Source organism: Electrona antarctica, assembly GCF_951216825.1.
Source record: "Electrona antarctica genome assembly, chromosome: 3".
NCBI classification, from domain to species: Eukaryota; Metazoa; Chordata; class Actinopteri; order Myctophiformes; family Myctophidae; genus Electrona; species Electrona antarctica.
In genome coordinates, this window is record NC_136808.1 from 26799103 (window position 1) to 26821216 (window position 22114).

Below are 22114 nucleotides of genomic sequence, written 5' to 3' on the forward strand. Positions count from 1 at the left end.
AACAGTATATGTCCTGGGGCCCAAATATGACCCCGCCCGGGGCCTCAGCATGGTAAACAAACAGTATATGTCCTGGGGCCCAAATATGACCCCGCCCGGGGCCTCAGCATGGTAAACAAACAGTATATGTCCTGGGGCCCAAATATGACCCCGCCCGGGGCCTCAGCATGGTAAACAAACAGTATATGTCCTGGGGCCCAAATATGACCCCGCCCGGGGCCTCAGCATGGTAAACAAACAGTATATGTCCTGGGGCCCAAATATGACCCCGCCCGGGGCCTCAGCATGGTAAACAAACAGTATATGTCCTGGGGCCCAAATATGACCCCGCCCGGGGCCTCAGCATGGTAAACAAACAGTATATGTCCTGGGGCCCAAATATGACCCCGCCCGGGGCCTCAGCATGGTAAACAAACAGTATATGTCCTGGGGCCCAAATATGACCCCGCCCGGGGCCTCAGCATGGTAAACAAACAGTATATGTCCTGGGGCCCAAATATGACCCCGCCCGGGGCCTCAGCATGGTAAACAAACAGTATATGTCCTGGGGCCCAAATATGACCCCGCCCGGGGCCTCAGCATGGTAAACAAACAGTATATGTCCTGGGGCCCAAATATGACCCCGCCCGGGGCCTCAGCATGGTAAACAAACAGTATATGTCCTGGGGCCCAAATATGACCCCGCCCGGGGCCTCAGCATGGTAAACAAACAGTATATGTGTAATGTACGATTGCACCAAAAAGGTAGTCATCAGGCTCATCTAATGTCTACACTTATAGATCAGTGGTGCACAAATGTTTTCAAGTAAAGGACCCCCAAAATGACACTAATTAGCCCGCGGACCCCTATTTGAAATATATACCAAGGAACCCCATAAGAGAAGATTTTTATGGCTCTAGCCATTCAACCATTTTTATTTCAAGGGCCCCCACGGTTTGACCTAAATTAGGCTACGATCCCTTATTTAAATGGAATTTCTATCTCTGGGACCCCCAATGTATATTGTAAAATCAATGTTCATTTAACTCTTGAGTGTGTGCATTTCGTTCCATTTGTACACTCTCTGAGTTACAGTCCCGTAAGGGTCCATTTGGTTCCTAACTATCATTTAGCTGGGGACCCCCTGGAACTCCCTCAAGGACCCCTGCTATAGAACATAATATGGTGATATATTGTATAGTGCAGGTTGCAAAAACTTGAAGAAATGAAAACGGCATCGCCAAAATATTCATATTCTTTGGGAGACACATCCGAGTGTTTGCTCGGGCAAACAAGGGGATCACATGACACTGATCCCCTTCCCCTATAGAGTGTCGCAGTCCCGCCCCCTACCATGGACCAGGAAATGAATTCCAATGCATTTTTCCCATAGACATTTCAAAAAGTATTTATTTAAAGACGGTTACGCTGCGGACAAAGCCAACTCGAGTCGTGACAACTCATGACAACACAAACCATGGCCCAGGAAATAATTCCCAATGCATTTTCCTCATTGACATTTCAAAAAGTATTTATTTAAAGACCTTTTAAGCATCGTACAAAGCCAACTCGAGTTGTGACAAATCATGACAACAAACACAATATTTTGGACCAAACAAATAATTAAATTAGAGCTTAAAAGGTCTTTAAATAAATACATATTGAAATGTCTATGAGGAAAATGAACGAGGAATCATTTCCTGGGTCCTGGTAGGGGGCGGGACTGTGACGCTCTATTGGTTCATATGGTGTAGGCAGAACAATGGGTAAAAAAAAACACATAGTATACCGACCAGTGTTGTTTTGATTTTAGTTTTAGTCATAGTCTCTTCAATAGTTTTCATTTAGTTTTAGTCACATTTTAGTCACCTGGAATGTTTTAGAGTTAGGGCGTTTTCACACCCAAAGTTTGCTTAGAAGGTCCGGACCAAGGACCAAATATTTGCATTTTGGTCCGTTTGGTGTTCACACAGGACTTTGTAAAGCGAACCATCCTCGTTCATACCTGGTATGATCACTTCAGTAAACTCCTTGGTAACCCTGATCAGCAGCCAGTCGACCTAAGTACTCCATTCTACAACCTAAAGGTTTCTAACAAACTGCCTATCAGAACAGACCCCTTTTCCATGGATGAACTGCAGACCATCATCAAAGGAATCGGCAAGTCAAAGACCCCTGGACCTGACGGTATTCCTGCCATCATATGGAAACATGAATTATTTCATGAAGAGCTCCTCATGTTCTGCAACGAAACACGCAAGGGCAACAAACCCACTGCCTTCTCCATATCTAACCTCATACCGTTACCCAAGAAAGGCGACCTCCAGCAGCCTGGGAACTACAGAGGTATATGCTTGTCAGCCATTGCTTCCAAAATCTACAATTCTCTTCTGCTTAACCGCATTACACCTCATATTGACCCAGTTCTCCGTAGGAACCAAAATGGTTTCCGTAAGAAAAGATCAACTCTACCACAGATCCTTGCTTTAAGGAGAATCATCGAAGAACTCCGGGTATCGAAGAAGAAAGCTTCCATCATTTTTGTAGATTTTTGCAAAGCATTCGATAGCGTGACCAGGAAAGCTATGATGCATATACTGCTCAACTATGGAATACCAGAAGAAACGGTGAAAGCAATAGCAGTGATGTATGAGAAGCCTGTCTGCTTTGTGCAGAGCATTGATGGACCAACAAAGGAATTCCAGACAACCACAGGCATCCTTCAGGGCGACACACTCGCTCCTTTTCTCTTTGTCATTGTCGTTGACTACGTCCTTAGGCAAGCGATGTATACCATCTCCTCCAGAAGTCTCACAATAGGCAGAAGATCTGATCGTCAAAGTCAGAAGTGGCTGACCGACCTTGACTATGCGGATGACATCGCACTGTTTGCTGAACACATAAACTCTGCTCAAGAGCTTTTAACATCACTAGAAGTGTCAGCAGCCAAAGTTGGTCTATTGCTCAATGCCAAAAAGACAGAATGCCTGCTTCTGAATGAAGACTCTGTTCACCCAACCATCCGCTCCATGGACGGCAGTGACATCAAAGAAACTGAGGATTTCAAATATCTTGGATCATACGTAGTCAGTAGCAGAAAGGACTTCCTGACAAGGAAAGGACAGGCCTGGAGTGCTTGCAATAAGCTACATCTTATATGGCAGTCAGACATCACAAGAGCTACCAAGATCAACCTGTTCAAAGCCTGTGTGGAAAGTATCCTTTTGTATGGTGCCGAAACATGGACAATGAATAAGGAGTTAAAGGATCGTCTTGACGGAACATACACAAGACTCCTCATGCGTGTCCAGAACCTCTCATGGAAGGACCACCCCACTAAAGCTCAGATTTATGGAGGCACCCCCCCCATCTCAGTTGTTGTGGCAGAAAGAAGACTCCGCTTTGCTGGACACTGCCACAGAGCAAAAGACCAGGTAATTTCGGATATTCTTCTGTGGAGACTACCCTGCCCATCAAGAGGAACAAGACCTCTCACATTTCCAGATGTTTTGAGTAGGGACACAGGACTGACTGTGAATGAACTTGGTGTGGCAATGAGCAACAGAGACCAGTGGAAGCAGCTTGTGTCGCAGATCTCGAGGGCACTCGAAGGATGATGATGATGTAAACAAATGACACGCAAACCAAATGGTGTAAAAAAAGAACATGAGGGGAAATCACAATTTTTGGGCACAACCTTCAGTCACACAGCTAGAGAGAGAAGAGAACAGCAACATGGAACGACAGCAACAACTTGCTATTGCAATAATTCTTAATAATTATTTTATAAGCCAAATAAGAGCAACAGATGAACAGAGGAGCAGGTGTTTGAACAATAATGTGTGTGCTTGCTGCATGCCTACAACAAGCCATCCCAGATAAAAAGGACATTTCTTCCATGTGTGCACCTTAACCAGATTAGATGTTATTTCTGCGCATCAAATCGGCTGGCATTTTGTCATATTATGGTTTAAACTTGAAGCCGTCCACGTCTTTTGCTATGTAATCAATGAATCATTTGGGACCACCTGTGTAGCTTATTTAACATTTTAAATGGCTTGCATGTAGGCTACTCTTGACATTCGTCTTGACGTTGTTACCATTGGCTCTTTCTCTATACGTGCGGCCGTGCGCTATAGAGCAAGACGGGATGATTTTAAATATTTCTCTGTCTCTGCGTGACTGCGTCTCTCCCATAGAGCTATATAATATCGGGTCTCTCTCCCCCATATGTGTGCGTGCGTGACACACACACACACACACACACACACACACACACACACACACACACACACACACACACACACACACACACACACACAATATTTTATGACAGATTCTGACAGAAAAAAGGAGGAGACGCGATGTTGAAAGAAACCTCTCTCTCTCGCATAAAGTCGCATGCATCGCATGCATTCATGATGTAGGCTTCGTCATAACTTTGCGTGGTGGCGCATGCTTTAAAATTAACAGATCTACACGCTTACATACTGTACAATACCGTATATACCATTCCGTGTCGATAACTTTTAGTTATCGACTTAAATTTAGTCGATAACAACTAAATTTGCGCTGCGCCTCTAGGATGCGGGTCTAGTGGTCTACTATATTATAAATCAGCTGACAGCTGTCATATCAATAGTGATCCCCATAAAAATGCATGCTTTTATAACTAATTATTAATGCAACCTCACAACTGCCGACGCCCGGCGGCTATTTTGGCTATCTTCCTATATTTGGTCCTCTATAAAGTCCGAATGCGTTCACACCAGTAACGAACCGCACCTTGGTTCGTTTGGAAGCGGACCGAGTTTGGCCTTTTTGGCGGACCATGGTTTGTTTATTTGATTCGCACCAGAGTTCGGATGCACGTTCACACCAGCTGAACCAAAGGGGTAAGCGGACCTGTGTGTGGAACGCCCTACCAACTGTCATTAAGACATGCGAATCCCTTGACTCCTTCAAAACCGCTCTCAAAGGGCACCTACGGATGGCCGCAATTCGAAACTGGCCCCGTAAAATCTGAATCCCCCCCCCCCGCCCCCCCCTTTTTCCCCTCACTGTATATATTTCTTTTCCCTTTTTACCTCCTTTTTGATGAATTCCTGTTCTGTCTATAGAAGTGTCTATTTGTACGTCTCTAAATGTTTTGATGATTTGAACATGGTGGACCCTGTTGGAAACAAGTGTAATGCTTAATTGGGTCGTCCACTCACAGTTAACAGCCTTTGTATTGAGTTTGTGCTTGAAATGTACTGTAATTCTGCAAACTGTTAATAAATTCTTCAATCAATCAATCAAACCATGGTTAGTTTTAAACGAACCAAACATGTCCGGTGTGAAAGTGCCCTTAGTCGACTAAATATCATAAGATTTTAGTCGACTAAATCTACAGTTGATTTAGTCGACTAAAATGTATTATGGTGGGCCTTGATGCCGTCGTAATGACTGTTTTTACACTTGCAGCAGATCTACAAGCTAGATCTGCTATATTCAGCATGCAACCAAGTATAAAATAGCTTATAACTGGATCTCTTGTCCACTAGTCCCTTCCTAACATTTTAGTCTAGTTTTTATTTGTTGATGAAATTGTCAATATATTTATTCTTAGTTTTAGTTATCGTAGTTTAGTTTTAATTTAGTTTCTATTTCGTTTTCTAAAAATGGTAGTCGACGAACATTTTTCGTCTTCGTTTTTGTCGACGAAATCAACACTGATACTGACCTCCCGAACAGACCACATGACGCAGGCTGACGTGCGCGCGCACACACACACATACAGTACACACACACACGCACGCACACGCACACGCGCACGCACACACACACACACACACACACACACACACACACACACAGTAGAAGACCCAACCCAAGCAGACCCAACACATGCAATAATGGGCGTCTGGGTGCGTGGGTTTGCCCTACCAATGCCTTTTCAACGTGGCCACCCATTCTTTATTATAGCGCTATTTTAGAATCGCTGCCTAAGTGCTACAATCATTTTCTAGTACAATTTCCAATTGTCTCTCTGCCGATGCGTTGGAAGGCAGCGTAATAAAGAGGCCAAATCATTTTCAAAAGATTTCACTTCCACTGCTGTCGTCATCCTCCAAAAAAACCCACAATGCTGTGTTTCCTAATTGACATCTCTGTGCGCACAGTGCACAGAACAGAGGTTCTCAAACGGTTTGCAAATAACGCTTTCATCAAGGCCTGAATTACATTGTTACTTACAATAGAACCTTACATTTGTGTCATTACGGCCCATAAATATGTACATCTTTCCCGCTAAGATGCAGTATGAGTCACGAGGAAAACTTCAGTATAATAGTATGTTACGACAGATAGAACATAACTTCACCCTTGCCATTTTAAACACTTGAACCCCAGCGTCACTATTCTGGTCAATTATTAATTGACAAGAAGTCTACACAATTAGAGAATGTAGAAGAATTGTCATTTTTGATCAACGTTTGCCTGTTGACTCCTAATGGTACCAACATCAACATAGCATGGAATTGTGGACAAAATCGTATCCATTCAACGACAACAAAATATTTTTGGGTCTGAGAGGCTAATACTAAATGCAGAATAAATGATGGACCTTGATATGAAAAAGGGTTGAAAAGCACTGGTTTAATCCGTTCAGGACGGGAACTCCTTTTGGTGTTTTTAAGGATTATGTAATACTTTAGCTATATTGACAAATAGCAGATCTACAAGCTCGTAGCGCGGAACTCGGTGCCGCGCTACAAGCTTCTAGATCTGCTATTTTTGAAAAATCTTGAAAATGTGGCCTACAATCTTTGAATATATATTCTTTCAGAGCGATTTTTAACTCAAATCTTTGCTTCTGGTGGGTGGGGGGTCCCTGGAACAACATATTTTCAGATGGGGGTCGGCGGCCAAATACAGATAATTCCGGGGGTCCTTGACATGATATAGTTCCAGAACCAATGTTTTTTCATTTAGAAGACATTTTGTAAATGGGTTATGTGGATAATGCGTTTTTGTTCTCTTTTCTCTCCTCAGCTTCCAGAGGGCTGTGTTGCCTCCGACGCTCTGCCCTCGGTGCCTCACCTGTCGGTCTGCACCCTGGACAGCCTGTACCTGCTGATGGGCAAGGAGCTGGAGGACCTGGACGAAGTGCCTTCAGGGAACGTCCTGGGTGAGTCTCCATTGTTACACGACCAGGTGCCTTCAGGAAACGCCCTGGGTGAGTCCATTATTACACCCTTCATCTGAGGGGGAGGAGGGGGAGGAGGAGGAGAAGGAGGAGGCACCCGCTGATGTCACTCTTCTAGAGCAGAGATTCTGAACCTTTTCAGGCCGTGACCCACCCTAAAATAATATAATTTGAGCTGAGGACCTCTCATAATAATCACATTTGAATTGGGGACCCCCCCAACCCTGGTAAGCCCTTGGAATGGTAGGAGTTGAGTGCATTACATTTTCGGTTACACGGATATATACTGTATATTGTGAAAATCTACAATCTTTGCCTCTTTCCCACATTTTTTGAGTGGTGCTAACCACTCCTATACGCAGCTGTGTGTGTGTGTGTGTGTGTGTGTGTGTGTGTGTGTGTGTGTGTGTGTGTGTGTGTGTGTGTGTGTGTGTGTGTGTGTGTGTGTGTGTGTGTGTGTGTGTGTGTGTGTGTGTGTGTGTGTGTGTGTGTGTGTGTGTGTGTGTGTGTGTGTGTGTGTGTGTGCAGAAGTAGCATTTTGTCACCACCAAGTGTCACTGCTACACACACAGCACACAGAGATAGGAGAGGGTCACTCGTCCCATCTGGTAACCAGGAAGGGTCAGAGATAGGAGGGTGTCACTCGTCCCATCTGGTATCAAGGAAGGGTCAGAGATAGGAGGGTGTCACTCGTCCCATCTGGTATCAAGGAAGGGTCAGAGATAGGAGGGTGTCACTCGTCCCATCTGGTATCAAGGAAGGGTCAGAGATAGGAGGGTGTCACTCGTCCCATCTGGTACCCATAGAGATAAATGATAGTAGTAGAGCACTGTAGAGGGGAGCTGTGTGTCTGTGACTGTGCCCAGGTGATGATGGTCGTTGATACTCATCAAGGAAGGCAATTATGTTTCTGCACTGTCAAAAGTAATGCTACTTTTTTTTTGCAATGTAGTTAAATAAAAAATCTCAGGGGGAAGATAAATTATATAAAATAAAAAAAACGGTAATTTTTCTTTAAAATATATATATTTTTTAATATCGTGAAAAATCGTATCGTGAACCTCATATCATGATACGAATCGTATCGTGAGTTGAGTGAATCGTTACATGCCTACTAGTTAGCACTGTAACCATTACAACCAGCCCTAGTTAGCACTGCAACCATTATAACCACCCCTAGTTAGCACTGTAACCATTACAACCAGCCCTAGTTAGCACTGCAACCATTATAACCACCCCTAGTTAGCACTGTAACCATTACAACCACCCCTAGTTAGCACTGTAACCATTACCACCAACAGCATATGCTTCTCCTTTGTCTGCCCCCTGAGTCTCTGTCTGTCACAGACACAAACAGCATGCGTTTCACTCTGTCGTCTGGCTTTCATTTCATTCGCTCGCAAGAGATAATGTGTTAAAGATAAATGACCCCCACTGGCACATTCTCGGTCCCTCGCACGCGCACACGCACACCACACGCGCGCACACGCACGCGCGCCATGCGTCCCCTCTTCCATGTGGTGCAGTGTGGTTCTGGCTGAGTGCTCCCGGCAGACAGCTGAGCTCGCTGGCTGCACGTGTCATCCTCTGCGGGGCGGAAGGAAGCCCGCGCTTCTCCGAAAGGCGTCCAGAAACGAGGGGGTGCTTCCTCCTCCCGCAGTAGTTTAACGCACTCAGACTAATTAATCCAAATTTGTAACTCCCCTCGTGAGCGATGTGAACGATGATGAATCCTCTGTGATGTTGCAGATGTCGTTCTAAACGAGTCATTCCCAGGCCTTCAGCTGAGCGTATGGCTCGGTGTGATGGCGTGGTGAAGACAACCCAGACGTGTACCGTTTGGGGTTTATGATCCAGTCAGGAGCGGATGATAGCTTATGTCATGTTGTAGTCACTGGTTTGTAGTCATCAGGATGGTAACTTACGTCATGTTGTAGTCACTGGTTTGTAGTCATCAGGATGGTAACTTACGTCATGTTGTAGTCACTGGTTTGTAGTCATCAGGATGGTAATTTACGTCATGTTGTAGTCACTGGTTTGTAGTCATATGGATGGCAACTTATGTCATGTTGTAGTCACTGGTTTGTAGTCATCAGGATGATGGCTTAGGTCATGTACTTCTGGAATAGCTTGTTTGGCATATCCATATTTTTTGAGTGGTGTAAACCACTCCTACAACTGGCTTTGTTAGTTTACGTGTCTGTCCGCTTACGTGTCTGTCCTACAACTGGCTTTGTTAGTTTACGTGTCTGTCCGTACCAAAAAAAAAAATCACACCCGTGTGAACTGAGTGGTGTAAGGTTTTATATAGCATGATCAGCTGTGGTCTGACGTAATGTCTGACGTTAAAGATCTTTGGCTAGGTAGACTCGTCTTCTGATGTGATGATTTGTGACCATGAAGTTGATTCAGCTGGAGTTTTTGTCCGATGTGAGGTATTATATAAGGTAAGGTATTATATAGCCTGATCAGCTCTGATCTGACGTAATGAAATCACACCTGGATGTGATTTCACAACTGGCTTTTTTTGTGCAGAGAAAATGACCATGGTTGCTACGGTCATCCAGTTCACCCGGGTGTGATTTAATTACGTCAGAAATTATTTTGAACATAGCAACCATGCTCATTTTTTTCTGCACACAAAAGCCAGTTGTAGGAGTGGTTTACACCACTCAAAATGAGCATGGTTGCTATGGTCACCCAGTTCACACGGGTGTGATTTCATTACGTCAGACATTACGTCAGACCACAGCTGATCAGTCTATATAAGACCTTACACCACTCAGTTCACACGGGTGTGATTTTTATTATTCCAACTCGTAGCGACTGGCGAGACTAAAAACAAACGGGGAAGACCAAAATAAAGTGACACCGGGGATAAGATCTTTATATTTAAATTTTAGTTTCAGTGCAAGTCGTATGTGCATTGCATGTGCGCTACAGGATTGGCTGTATTCGATTGCTTGATAAATCCTACCTGGATGTCGTTCCATTGATGAACGTGTTCGTACGTGCTTGTGTTTAGCCTTGTTTTTGTTTGTTGAACTGCAGCGTCAACAACATGACCTCACACACATTACCAGCCCTTCCTCTGCACTCCGAACAGAGCAGAGTGGCTGACACACACACACACACACACACACACACACACACACACACACACACACACACACACACACACACACACACACACACACACACACACACACACACACACACACACACACCCACACACACACGCACACATCCGCTGAGCTCCCAGACCTCCTCCCACGGGATTATTATCATGAATTATGAAAGAAGGGACATGCATTAGGATATCGATCGACGTGCAGTAAATGCGTGCTGCCGTGCTCGCTGCAGGGGGCGGGGGGGTGGGGGGGGCAGAATGCATGCATATCGGAGAGAAAGCATTTATCAATAAGACCATGCATCCGTCCTCTCTCTCTCACTCTCTCTCTCTCTCTCTCTCTCTCTCTCTCTCTCTCTCTCTCTCTCTCTCTCTCTCTCTCTCTCTCTCAATTCAATTAATTTCAATTGCATGACAATCATTCTTATAATTTGCCAAAGCATTACATACAGTGTATGAAACAAAATAATAAATTATACATAATTCAGAATCAGAACAAATAATATAAACAAGACAAGGAAAAACAAGCAAAATTACATTGATCTATTAATTGTAGTAGACTTATAGTGTTCACCCATTGTCCCTCATTTTGTGGCAGGCTGATACATATTTTGCTGCCAACCTAGAACATTCAGCTTTTTCACCTAATACGTAGGGTATTGCCTGCATGGATACAGTCAACCTTGTTTTTGTTATTTCTGTGAATTTGGGGTAGTATATTCTTCTCTAATGTGTTCATATTTGTCACATGCAGTCAAGAAGTGGAGCTCTGTCTCCACCACTCCTTGACTACAGTGAGAACACAGCCTGTCCTCTCTGGACAGTGAGGACACAGCCTGTCCTCTGGGCAGCCAGGTTTGTCTACATCGGCCTTTCTCGATGGCCAGGCTATGCTCGCTGAGTCTGTACATTGTTAAGGATTTTTGACTTTGTTATCAGTCACCATGCTCACATATTCTGCCACGGTGTATTGTCTATTTAGGGCCAGATGGCAATTAAGTTTACTTTGGGTTTTTGTTGTTTCAAGCCATTTCACAGCCCAAATGGGGATGATCTTTACGTAATTTCCAGGATGAAGTTAAGTTAAGATGATCTGGCCTCGATCGGACTCTCTGATTCATCCAGGGACGTCCGTCTTAGTGGGCAGAATGTATGTTGGTTGAAATCAGGTGATATTATGGGCCAGATCTGACTAGTGTTGCTTTGACTTGATCTGGCCCCAATAGAGACGCCACTGATTGGTCCTGGCTGTGCTTGCTGGGTAGTAAAAGGTTGTATAGGAGTAACTTTTGACACACAAACAAATGCATGCGTGTGCGTGCGTGCACACCACATGCACACACATATGGTAAAGGGTAAATGGTGCATTTTTATAGTGCCTTTATCCAAAGTGCATTACATTCACCCATGCACACACATTCATACACCTTTACATATATTGTAACACAACACACACACACACACACACACACACACACACACACACACACACACCTCTCTTCGTCCATGTGGAAAGCATCAGTCCTGTCCTGTTAGTGGACAGTGTGTTCAGAATAGAGTCCGTTGTGCCAACGGAGCGCTGTGTAAACCAACCTGATTACACCCCTGTTATTATCTGACTGGTGACAGGAGTACGTAATTGGACAGGGAAAGAACGCACACACACACACACACACACACACACACTCGCACACACACACACACACACACACACACACACACACACACACACACACACACACACACACACACACACACACACACACACACACACACACACACACACACAGATGCATTTGATGTGGCATGCATCATTCTCAACCACATGACGGCACACCGCATGACAAAGCGTGTGTGTGTGTGTGTGTGTGTGTGTGCGTGCGTGCGTGTGTGTGTGTGTGTGTGTGTAGGAGTAAGACCCCCTCAGTGATGTCTGTTTTAAATGAAGAGCAGAAGACACAGTCACACTGCACACACGCACCCATGCACACACAGGCTGACAAAGGAAAGGCAGCCTTTCTGTATCCACAGCATCGTGTGCGTCGCTGACTGCGTTCCTCCTCTTTCCTACTTCCTGCCAGCTGGTGGAAGCCGCTAGCTTCAGGAAATGAAGGCCGCCTGTCATCGCGGGTCGGCTCCCTGACAACCTTCCTTTTGAATTCCACCTCGGGTCCGACCGCCCACCGTGGAGTCTGTTCTGTCAGGGAGTGACCTCGGGTCTGACCGCTCACCGTGGAGTCTGTTCTGTCAGGGAGTGACCTCGGGTCCGACCGCTCACCGTGGAGTCTGTTCTGTCAGGGAGTGACCTCGGGTCTGACCGCTCACCGTGGAGTCTGTTCTGTCAGGGAGTGACCTCGGGTCCGACCGCTCACCGTGGAGTCTGTTCTGTCAGGGAGTGACCTCGGGTCTGACCGCTCACCGTGGAGTCTGTTCTGTCAGGGAGTGACCTCGGGTCTGACCGCCCACCGTGGAGTCTGTTCTGTCAGGGAGTGACCTCGGGTCCGACAGCTCACCGTGGAGTCTGTTCTGTCAGGGAGTGACCTCGGGTCCGACCGCTCACCGTGGAGTCTGTTCTGTCAGGGAGTGACCTCGGGTCTGACCGCTCACCGTGGAGTCTGTTCTGTCAGGGAGTGACCTCGGGTCCGACCGCCCACCGTGGAGTCTGTTCTGTCAGGGAGTGACCTCGGGTCCGACCGCTCACCGTGGAGTCTGTTCTGTCAGGGAGTGACCTCGGGTCTAACCGCTCACCGTGGAGTCTGTTCTGTCAGGGAGTGACCTTGGGTCTGACCGCTCACCGTGGAGTCTGTTCTGTCAGGGAGTGACCTCGGGTCTAACCGCCCACCGTGGAGTCTGTTCTGTCAGGGAGTGACCTCGGGTCTGACCGCCCACCGTGGAGTCTGTTCTGTCAGGGAGTGACCTCGGGTCCGACCGCCCACCGTGGAGTCTGTTCTGTCAGGGAGTGACCTCGGGTCCGACCGCTCACCGTGGAGTCTGTTCTGTCAGGGAGTGACCTCGGGTCTGACCGCCCACCGTGGAGTCTGTTCTGTCAGGGAGTGACCTCGGGTCCGACCGCTCACCGTGGAGTCTGTTCTGTCAGGGAGTGACCTCGGGTCTGACCGCCCACCGTGGAGTCTGTTCTGTCAGGGAGTGATCTCGGGTCCGACCGCTCACCGTGGAGTCTGTTCTGTCAGGGAGTGACCTCGGGTCCGACCGCTCACCGTGGAGTCTGTTCTGTCAGGGAGTGACCTCGGGTCCGACCGCTCACCGTGGAGTCTGTTCTGTCAGGGAGTGACCTCGGGTCCGACCGCTCACCGTGGAGTCTGTTCTGTCAGGGAGTGACCTCGGGTCCGACCGCTCACCGTGGAGTCTGTTCTGTCAGGGAGTGACCTCGGGTCCGACCGCTCACCGTGGAGTCTGTTCTGTCAGGGAGTGACCTCGGGTCCGACCGCTCACCGTGGAGTCTGTTCTGTCAGGGAGTGACCTCGGGTCCGACCGCTCACCGTGGAGTCTGTTCTGTCAGGGAGTGACCTCGGGTCCGACCGCTCACCGTGGAGTCTGTTCTGTCCGGGAGTGACCTCGGGTCTGACCGCTCACCGTGGAGTCTGTTCTGTCAGGGAGTGACCTCGGGTCTGACCGCTCACCGTGGAGTCTGTTCTGTCAGGGAGTGACCTCGGGTCCGACCGCTCACCGTGGAGTCTGTTCTGTCAGGGAGTGACCTCGGGTCTGACCGCTCACCGTGGAGTCTGTTCTGTCAGGGAGTGACCTCGGGTCCGACCGCTCACCGTGGAGTCTGTTGTCAGGGAGTGACCTCGGGTCTGACCGCTCACCGTGGAGTCTGTTCTGTCAGGGAGTGACCTCGGGTCCGACCGCTCACCGTGGAGTCTGTTCTGTCAGGGAGTGACCTCGGGTCCGACCGCTCACCGTGGAGTCTGTTCTGTCAGGGAGTGACCTCGGGTCTGACCGCTCACCGTGGAGTCTGTTCTGTCCGGGAGTGACCTCGGGTCCGACAGCTCACCGTGGAGTCTGTTCTGTCAGGTAGTGCCACCTGTAAGCGTGCATTCGGTCCACTACATCTTACTTAGGGCAGATTCACACTTTGGTCCACAGTGGTTCCCAAACCTTTTTCACGTCAAGGACCCCCGACTTGACACTAATTATCCCGAGGACCCCTATTTGAAGAGACATGCCAGGGACCCCCGTAAGAGAAGATTTATGTATTTATTTATTTTACGGCTCCAGCAGTGATTCTCCACCCGTTTAATTTCAAGGACCCCCAGTTTGACATGCATTAGTCCACAGACATCCATTTAATGGCATTTCTATCGCTGTGAGCCCCGATTTATATTGTAAAATAAATCTTAATATAACTCAGAGTGAACAAATGGAACCAAATGGACACTCTTTGAGTTACAGACCCATAAGGGTCCATTTGGTTCCTAACTATCATTTTAGCTGGGGACCCCCTGGAACTCTCTCAAGGACCCCTGGGAGTCCCCGGCATAGAGTATTAAAAGGATAGAGACTGAACCGGAGCGATTTATGTGTGACTGCAGCAGGGGGAGGTTTTCTAGAGTAACATGTTTCCAGGTTTATGTGTGACTGGGAGGTGTTCTAGAGTAACATGTCTCCAGGTTTATGTGTGACTGGGAGGTGTTCTAGAGTAACATGTCTCCAGGTTTATGTGTGACTGGGAGGTGTTCTAGAGTAACATGTCTCCAGGTTAATGTGTGACTGCAGCAGGGGGAGGTGTTCTAGAGTAACATGTCTCCAGGTTAATGTGTGACTGCAGCAGGGGGAGGTGTTCTAGAGTAACATGTTTCCATGGTTTATGTGTGACTGCAGCAGGGGGAGGTGTTCTAGAGTAACATGTTTCCAGGTTAATGTGTGACTGCAGCAGGGGGAGGTGTTCTAGAGTAACATGTTTCCAGGTTTATGTGTGACTGCAGCAGGGGGAGGTGTTCTAGAGTAACATGTTTCCAGGTTAATGTGTGACTGCAGCAGGGGGAGGTGTTCTAGAGTAACATGTTTCAAGGTTTATGTGTGACTGGGAGGTGTTCTAGAGTAACATGTTTCCAGGTTAATGTGTGACTGCAGCAGGGGGAGGTGTTCTAGAGTAACATGTTTCCAGGTTAATGTGTGACTGCAGCAGGGGGAGGTGTTCTAGAGTAACATGTTTCCAGGTTAATGTGTGACTGCAGCAGGGGGAGGTGTTCTAGAGTAACATGTTTCCAGGTTAATGTGTGACTGCAGCAGGGGGAGGTGTTCTAGAGTAACATGTTTCCAGGTTAATGTGTGACTGCAGCAGGGGGAGGTGTTCTAGAGTAACATGTTTTCAGGTTAATGTGTGACTGCAGCAGGGGGAGGTGTTCTAGAGTAACATGTTTTCAGGTTAATGTGTGACTGGGAGGTGTTCTAGCGTAACATGTTTTCAGGTTAATGTGTGACTGGGAGGTGTTCTAGCGTAACATGTTTCCAGGTTTATGTGTGACTGGGAGGTGTTCTAGAGTAACATGTTTCCAGGTTTATGTGTGACTGGGAGGTGTTCTAGAGTAACATATTTTCAGGTTTATGTGTGACTGGGAGGTGTTCTAGCGTAACATGTTTCCAGGTTTATGTGTGACTGGGAGGTGTTCTAGAGTAAAATGTTTCCAGGTTTATGTGTGACTGGGAGGTGTTCTAGAGTAACATGTTTTCAGGTTAATGTGTGACTGCAGCAGGGGGAGGTGTTCTAGAGTAACATGGTTCCAGGTTAATGTGTGACTGCAGCAGGGGGAGGTGTTCTAGAGTAACATGTTTCCAGGTTAATGTGTGACTGCAGCAGGGGGAGGTGTTCTAGAGTAACATGTTTCCAGGTTAATGTGTGACTGCAGCAGGGGGAGGTGTTCTAGAGTAACATGTTTCCAGGTTAATGTGTGACTGCAGCAGGGGGAGGTGTTCTAGAGTAACATGTTTCCAGGTTTATGTGTGACTGGGAGGTGTTCTAGAGTAACATGTTTCCAGGTTAATGTGTGACTGCAGCAGGGGGAGGTGTTCTAGAGTAACATGTTTTCAGGTTAATGTGTGACTGCAGGGAAAGCTCCTGTTGTAAAGGGATTCTTTATTGTGTATTGTATATTTTAATGTATTGTACCTTTTTAAAGTTTTTGATTCATGGGATTTTTATTATTGTTTGGACCCAATGTTTTATACATTTGTCAATAAAGTAACTAACTAACTGTGACTGCAGCAGGGGGAGGTGTTCTAGAGTAACATGTTTTCAGGTTAATGTGTGACTGCAGCAGGGGGAGGTGTTCTAGAGCAGGCGTTGAGGGTTCTCAACGTTTTTGGCTAGGGACCCCTGGAAATGCTTTGGACATGTCTTGCGATTGACACTAATTAGCATGCAGACCTCCATTAGAAAACATATGCATAGGACCGACTGGGGCGACTGTGGCTCAGGAGGTAGAGCAGGTCGTCCAATGATCCATGGGTCGGCGGTTCGAATCCCGGCTCCTCCTGTCTACATGTCGAAGTGTCCTTGGGCAAGACACTGAACCCCAAATTGCTCCCGATGTTGGTACCTTGCTTGTCTTCCGCCGCAATCGGTGTATGAATGTGTGTGTGAATGGGTGAATGTAATGCACAATCTATTTAAAGCGCCTTGGATAAAGCGCTATATAAATGCACCATTTACCATTTATAGGACCCCCATAAGAGGCTCTACGGCTCTAGCAGTGATCTTCAAGCATTTTCCGGACCCCCAGAGTATTAAAAGGATAGAGACTGAACCGGAGCGATTTATGTGTGACTGCAGCAGGGGGAGGTTTTCTAGAGTAACATGTTTCCAGGTTTATGTGTGACTGGGAGGTGTTCTAGAGTAACATGTCTCCAGGTTTATGTGTGACTGGGAGGTGTTCTAGAGTAACATGTCTCCAGGTTTATGTGTGACTGGGAGGTGTTCTAGAGTAACATGTCTCCAGGTTAATGTGTGACTGCAGCAGGGGGAGGTGTTCTAGAGTAACATGTCTCCAGGTTAATGTGTGACTGCAGCAGGGGGAGGTGTTCTAGAGTAACATGTTTCCATGGTTTATGTGTGACTGCAGCAGGGGGAGGTGTTCTAGAGTAACATGTTTCCAGGTTAATGTGTGACTGCAGCAGGGGGAGGTGTTCTAGAGTAACATGTTTCCAGGTTTATGTGTGACTGCAGCAGGGGGAGGTGTTCTAGAGTAACATGTTTCCAGGTTAATGTGTGACTGCAGCAGGGGGAGGTGTTCTAGAGTAACATGTTTCAAGGTTTATGTGTGACTGGGAGGTGTTCTAGAGTAACATGTTTCCAGGTTAATGTGTGACTGCAGCAGGGGGAGGTGTTCTAGAGTAACATGTTTCCAGGTTAATGTGTGACTGCAGCAGGGGGAGGTGTTCTAGAGTAACATGTTTCCAGGTTAATGTGTGACTGCAGCAGGGGGAGGTGTTCTAGAGTAACATGTTTCCAGGTTAATGTGTGACTGCAGCAGGGGGAGGTGTTCTAGAGTAACATGTTTCCAGGTTAATGTGTGACTGCAGCAGGGGGAGGTGTTCTAGAGTAACATGTTTTCAGGTTAATGTGTGACTGCAGCAGGGGGAGGTGTTCTAGAGTAACATGTTTTCAGGTTAATGTGTGACTGGGAGGTGTTCTAGCGTAACATGTTTTCAGGTTAATGTGTGACTGGGAGGTGTTCTAGCGTAACATGTTTCCAGGTTTATGTGTGACTGGGAGGTGTTCTAGAGTAACATGTTTCCAGGTTTATGTGTGACTGGGAGGTGTTCTAGAGTAACATGTTTTCAGGTTTATGTGTGACTGGGAGGTGTTCTAGCGTAACATGTTTCCAGGTTTATGTGTGACTGGGAGGTGTTCTAGAGTAAAATGTTTCCAGGTTTATGTGTGACTGGGAGGTGTTCTAGAGTAACATGTTTTCAGGTTAATGTGTGACTGCAGCAGGGGGAGGTGTTCTAGAGTAACATGGTTCCAGGTTAATGTGTGACTGCAGCAGGGGGAGGTGTTCTAGAGTAACATGTTTCCAGGTTAATGTGTGACTGCAGCAGGGGGAGGTGTTCTAGAGTAACATGTTTCCAGGTTAATGTGTGACTGCAACAGGGGGAGGTGTTCTAGAGTAACATGTTTCCAGGTTAATGTGTGACTGCAGCAGGGGGAGGTGTTCTAGAGTAACATGTTTCCAGGTTTATGTGTGACTGGGAGGTGTTCTAGAGTAACATGTTTCCAGGTTAATGTGTGACTGCAGCAGGGGGAGGTGTTCTAGAGTAACATGTTTTCAGGTTAATGTGTGACTGCAGGGAAAGCTCCTGTTGTAAAGGGATTCTTTATTGTGTATTGTATATTTTAATGTATTGTACCTTTTTAAAGTTTTTGATTCATGGGATTTTTATTATTGTTTGGACCCAATGTTTTATACATTTGTCAATAAAGTAACTAACTAACTGTGACTGCAGCAGGGGGAGGTGTTCTAGAGTAACATGTTTTCAGGTTAATGTGTGACTGCAGCAGGGGGAGGTGTTCTAGAGCAGGCGTTGAGGGTTCTCAACGTTTTTGGCTAGGGACCCCTGGAAATGCTTTGGACATGTCTCGCGATTGACACTAATTAGCATGCAGACCTCCATTAGAAAACATATGCATAGGACCGACTGGGGCGACTGTGGCTCAGGAGGTAGAGCAGGTCGTCCAATGATCCATGGGTCGGCGGTTCGAATCCCGGCTCCTCCTGTCTACATGTCGAAGTGTCCTTGGGCAAGACACTGAACCCCAAATTGCTCCCGATGTTGGTACCTTGCTTGGCTTCCGCCGCAATCGGTGTATGAATGGGTGTGTGAATGGGTGAATGTAATGCACAATCTATTTAAAGCGCCTTGGATAAAGCGCTATATAAATGCACCATTTACCATTTATAGGACCCCCATAAGAGGCTCTACGGCTCTAGCAGTGATCTTCAAGCATTTTCAGGACCCCCAGGTTTGACCTGAATTAGGCTACGGTCCCCCATTTAATGGCATTTCTATCTCTGGGACCCCAATGTCCCCAACGGGACCTCCATTTGTACACTCTGAGTTACAAACCCATAAGGGTCCATTTGGTTCCTAACTATCATTTAGCTGGGGACCCCCTGGAACTCCCTCAAGGACTCCTGGGGGTCCCCGGACCCCACTTTGTGAACCACTGACCTAAGATGTGGGTAACATCAAACTGTCATCATCAGCGTGCTAATGTGAAGCAGCTGGCCTTGCAGAGGCCAAGCCACAGCCCCAGTCATCCAGGCCAAGGAAGAAATAAAAGAAAAAAGGAATGAAACCGACGAGGGGGGAAAAAAAAGAAAACTGCTCAGTAAAATAAATGAATAATGCTGATTCAACATTGGGCGACTTTATGAAAACATTTGTTTTGCGTTTGGATTCTGTCGGACCGTGCCAGCGAGCGGTGACTAGTGGCGACCCAGATCCTTAGCAGAGCACTTCACTGACTGAATGGTTTCACTGATGTCAGCCACACCAGGGTTCATCTGAATCTTATAGTCGACTAAGACTAAAGAATTTCAGAAGACTGAAATTCAGAAGACATGACTAAGACTAAGACAGTCAGACTAAATGTGACTGTTTCTGACCGAGGCTAAGTCATTGATTCCCCCCGCCCCCTGTTTTTTCATGTCATGTGAACGTTTTGGAGATATGGCAGCGAGTTGCGAAAACAGGCTTGAAAGGTTCACTTCTGTGGTCTCTAACATTACACCTAGCTACATGTTTAAGCATTTATTTCATACATGTCTTCTGTGGTCTCTAACATTACACCTAGCTACATGTTTAAGCATTTATTTCATATTTACATATTTCAGCTCTGACATTTATTTCAGACATGCTCTAGTATGTGAACAGTCTGCCTGTTCTATTAACTTATTTAAAAAAACATCCTCTCCTGAACAGTTAGTCTTGCCGCCATGACTGTATCTGTATCAAAATGAGTCACACATGGTGTGTTATTCAAAAGACTCAGACTAAACTAAAATCTTCTGAAAAAAATTAACACTGAGTAGAGGTCTTCACGGATCCAATTTGACCGACCCGTACCAAAATACACTGCGTGAAAAGAGTTTACGGGCAATTATGGGCACTAGATTTGCCTGTAAACCTCAAGTTTAGCGGGCATATACAGTTAATATACGGTAATATACAGGTGTGATGGTACAATTCGGGAGTTTACCGGAGTATGTTGTAATATACACATCCGTATTCCATGCTTTTTGCACAGTGATATAGACGCGTATAGTTTTTTTTTTTTAATCTAGAACCGAGTGGACCGGCCTCGGCTGTTATTAGAATTCTGAGTTCGGAACCGGAAAAGTACAGGGTGATGTCGGAACCGGAGAAGTACAGAGTGATGTCGGAACCGGAGCCGAGCGGACCCGGCTCTTATTAGGAATATGAGTTCCGACACCGAGCAGCGCCGAGAGATCGCGGCCCGTGCCCGTACGAAACCCCAGGACCCTTGAGGCTATTTCTTGTTGTTGTTGTTGTCTACTTCCTTGCTAAAGTCACGCAGGGGGGAGGGATTGACACCTGTGACCGAGCCGGGTCCGGGTCGGATCCCCCGGGTATTTTCCGGGTCTTGGGTTTTCCACAAAGACCTCTAGTACAGTATTGGCTTCTATAGGGTCTGGAACCGTCAGGATTGTAACGGTTCTCTCGTCTATAGCTGCCCTTTCCAGGCATTCCGAGGGTTTTCTGTTAACTTTTAAAAATCATAGAATACTATTCTTCACAACAATCTACAAGAGTCTTGTAGATTCTGGAAAAAAATAAATACAAATAAAACGGTGCTATGTGTGTTTTTTTACAACGTTTTTTTTTATTATTTACTATAGTCCTACTAGTCCCCAAGAAATTACATCTGACATATTGTAATTTCCTGGGGTCTATTAGGACTATAGTAAATAATAAAATGCATTTCCATAATATTTTGTAAAAAAATACATATTTAGCCCCATGTTCGAATGCCCCCGCCCCCCTGTCAAAAACAGCTAAAATCCCTAAAACGAAAGAAAGCAGCAAATGAAAAAGTTTAACACTCATCTTTTACTTTCTCTAATAATAATGAATTGCATTTTATAGCGCTTTTCCAAGTGCTCAAAGCGCTTTACAATGGTTCATTCATTCATACATTGGGAGGTGAAGCGGCGAACAGTCGACGCCAGCGTCCTCACTTCCCACATTCACACACCAATGGTGGCGAGCTCACACCGACCAACTCATTGGAGGCAATGTAGGGTTCAGTGTCTTGCCCAAGGACACTTCGACATGTGGACAGGAGGAGCCGGGATTCGAACCGCCGACCCAGGGATCATTGGACGATCTGCTCTACCTCCTGAGCCACTGCCGCCCTATAACAACCTAAACAAGTAAGACGCGCTAACGCGGGAAGCGAACGCAGCTCGTCAATTGCAAATACAACAATTAGAATAAATTATGTACCTTTTTTAAAGGTTTTTTTTAAGTTCTCTTTTTTTAAGTTCTTTTTTTAGTGTGTGTGTATGTGTGAGTGTGTTTTTTTTTAAAGTTTTCTTTTGTTAGGGGCACGGTGGCACAGTTGGTAGTGCTGTCGCCTCACAGCTAGAAGGTCCTGGGTTCGATTCCCGCTGTTGTAGCCTATATTAAATTATTAAAGTCTTTATTCATTTAATATACAACAAGATATATTAGTGAACGAAAACCTGAACCTGTGAACCATGAATTAAATAACAACTAGGCACACACACACGCTGCTGTTTTGCAAATGGGTGCATCTCCTCCCTCCTGT

General features: G+C 46.3%; 1 protein-coding gene across 2 annotated transcripts in view; it reads left to right on the forward strand.

Annotated features, from left to right (window-relative positions):
- efl1 (elongation factor like GTPase 1) overlaps nt 1-22114 on the forward strand; it is a 130871-nt gene that overhangs the window by 39726 nt on the left and 69031 nt on the right. For both annotated transcript variants that reach the window (XM_079497105.1, XM_079497106.1), the window contains exon 15: nt 7016-7151. In XM_079497105.1, the coding sequence (XP_079353231.1) occupies nt 7016-7151 (136 nt within the window). The remainder of the gene's footprint in view (nt 1-7015; nt 7152-22114) is intronic.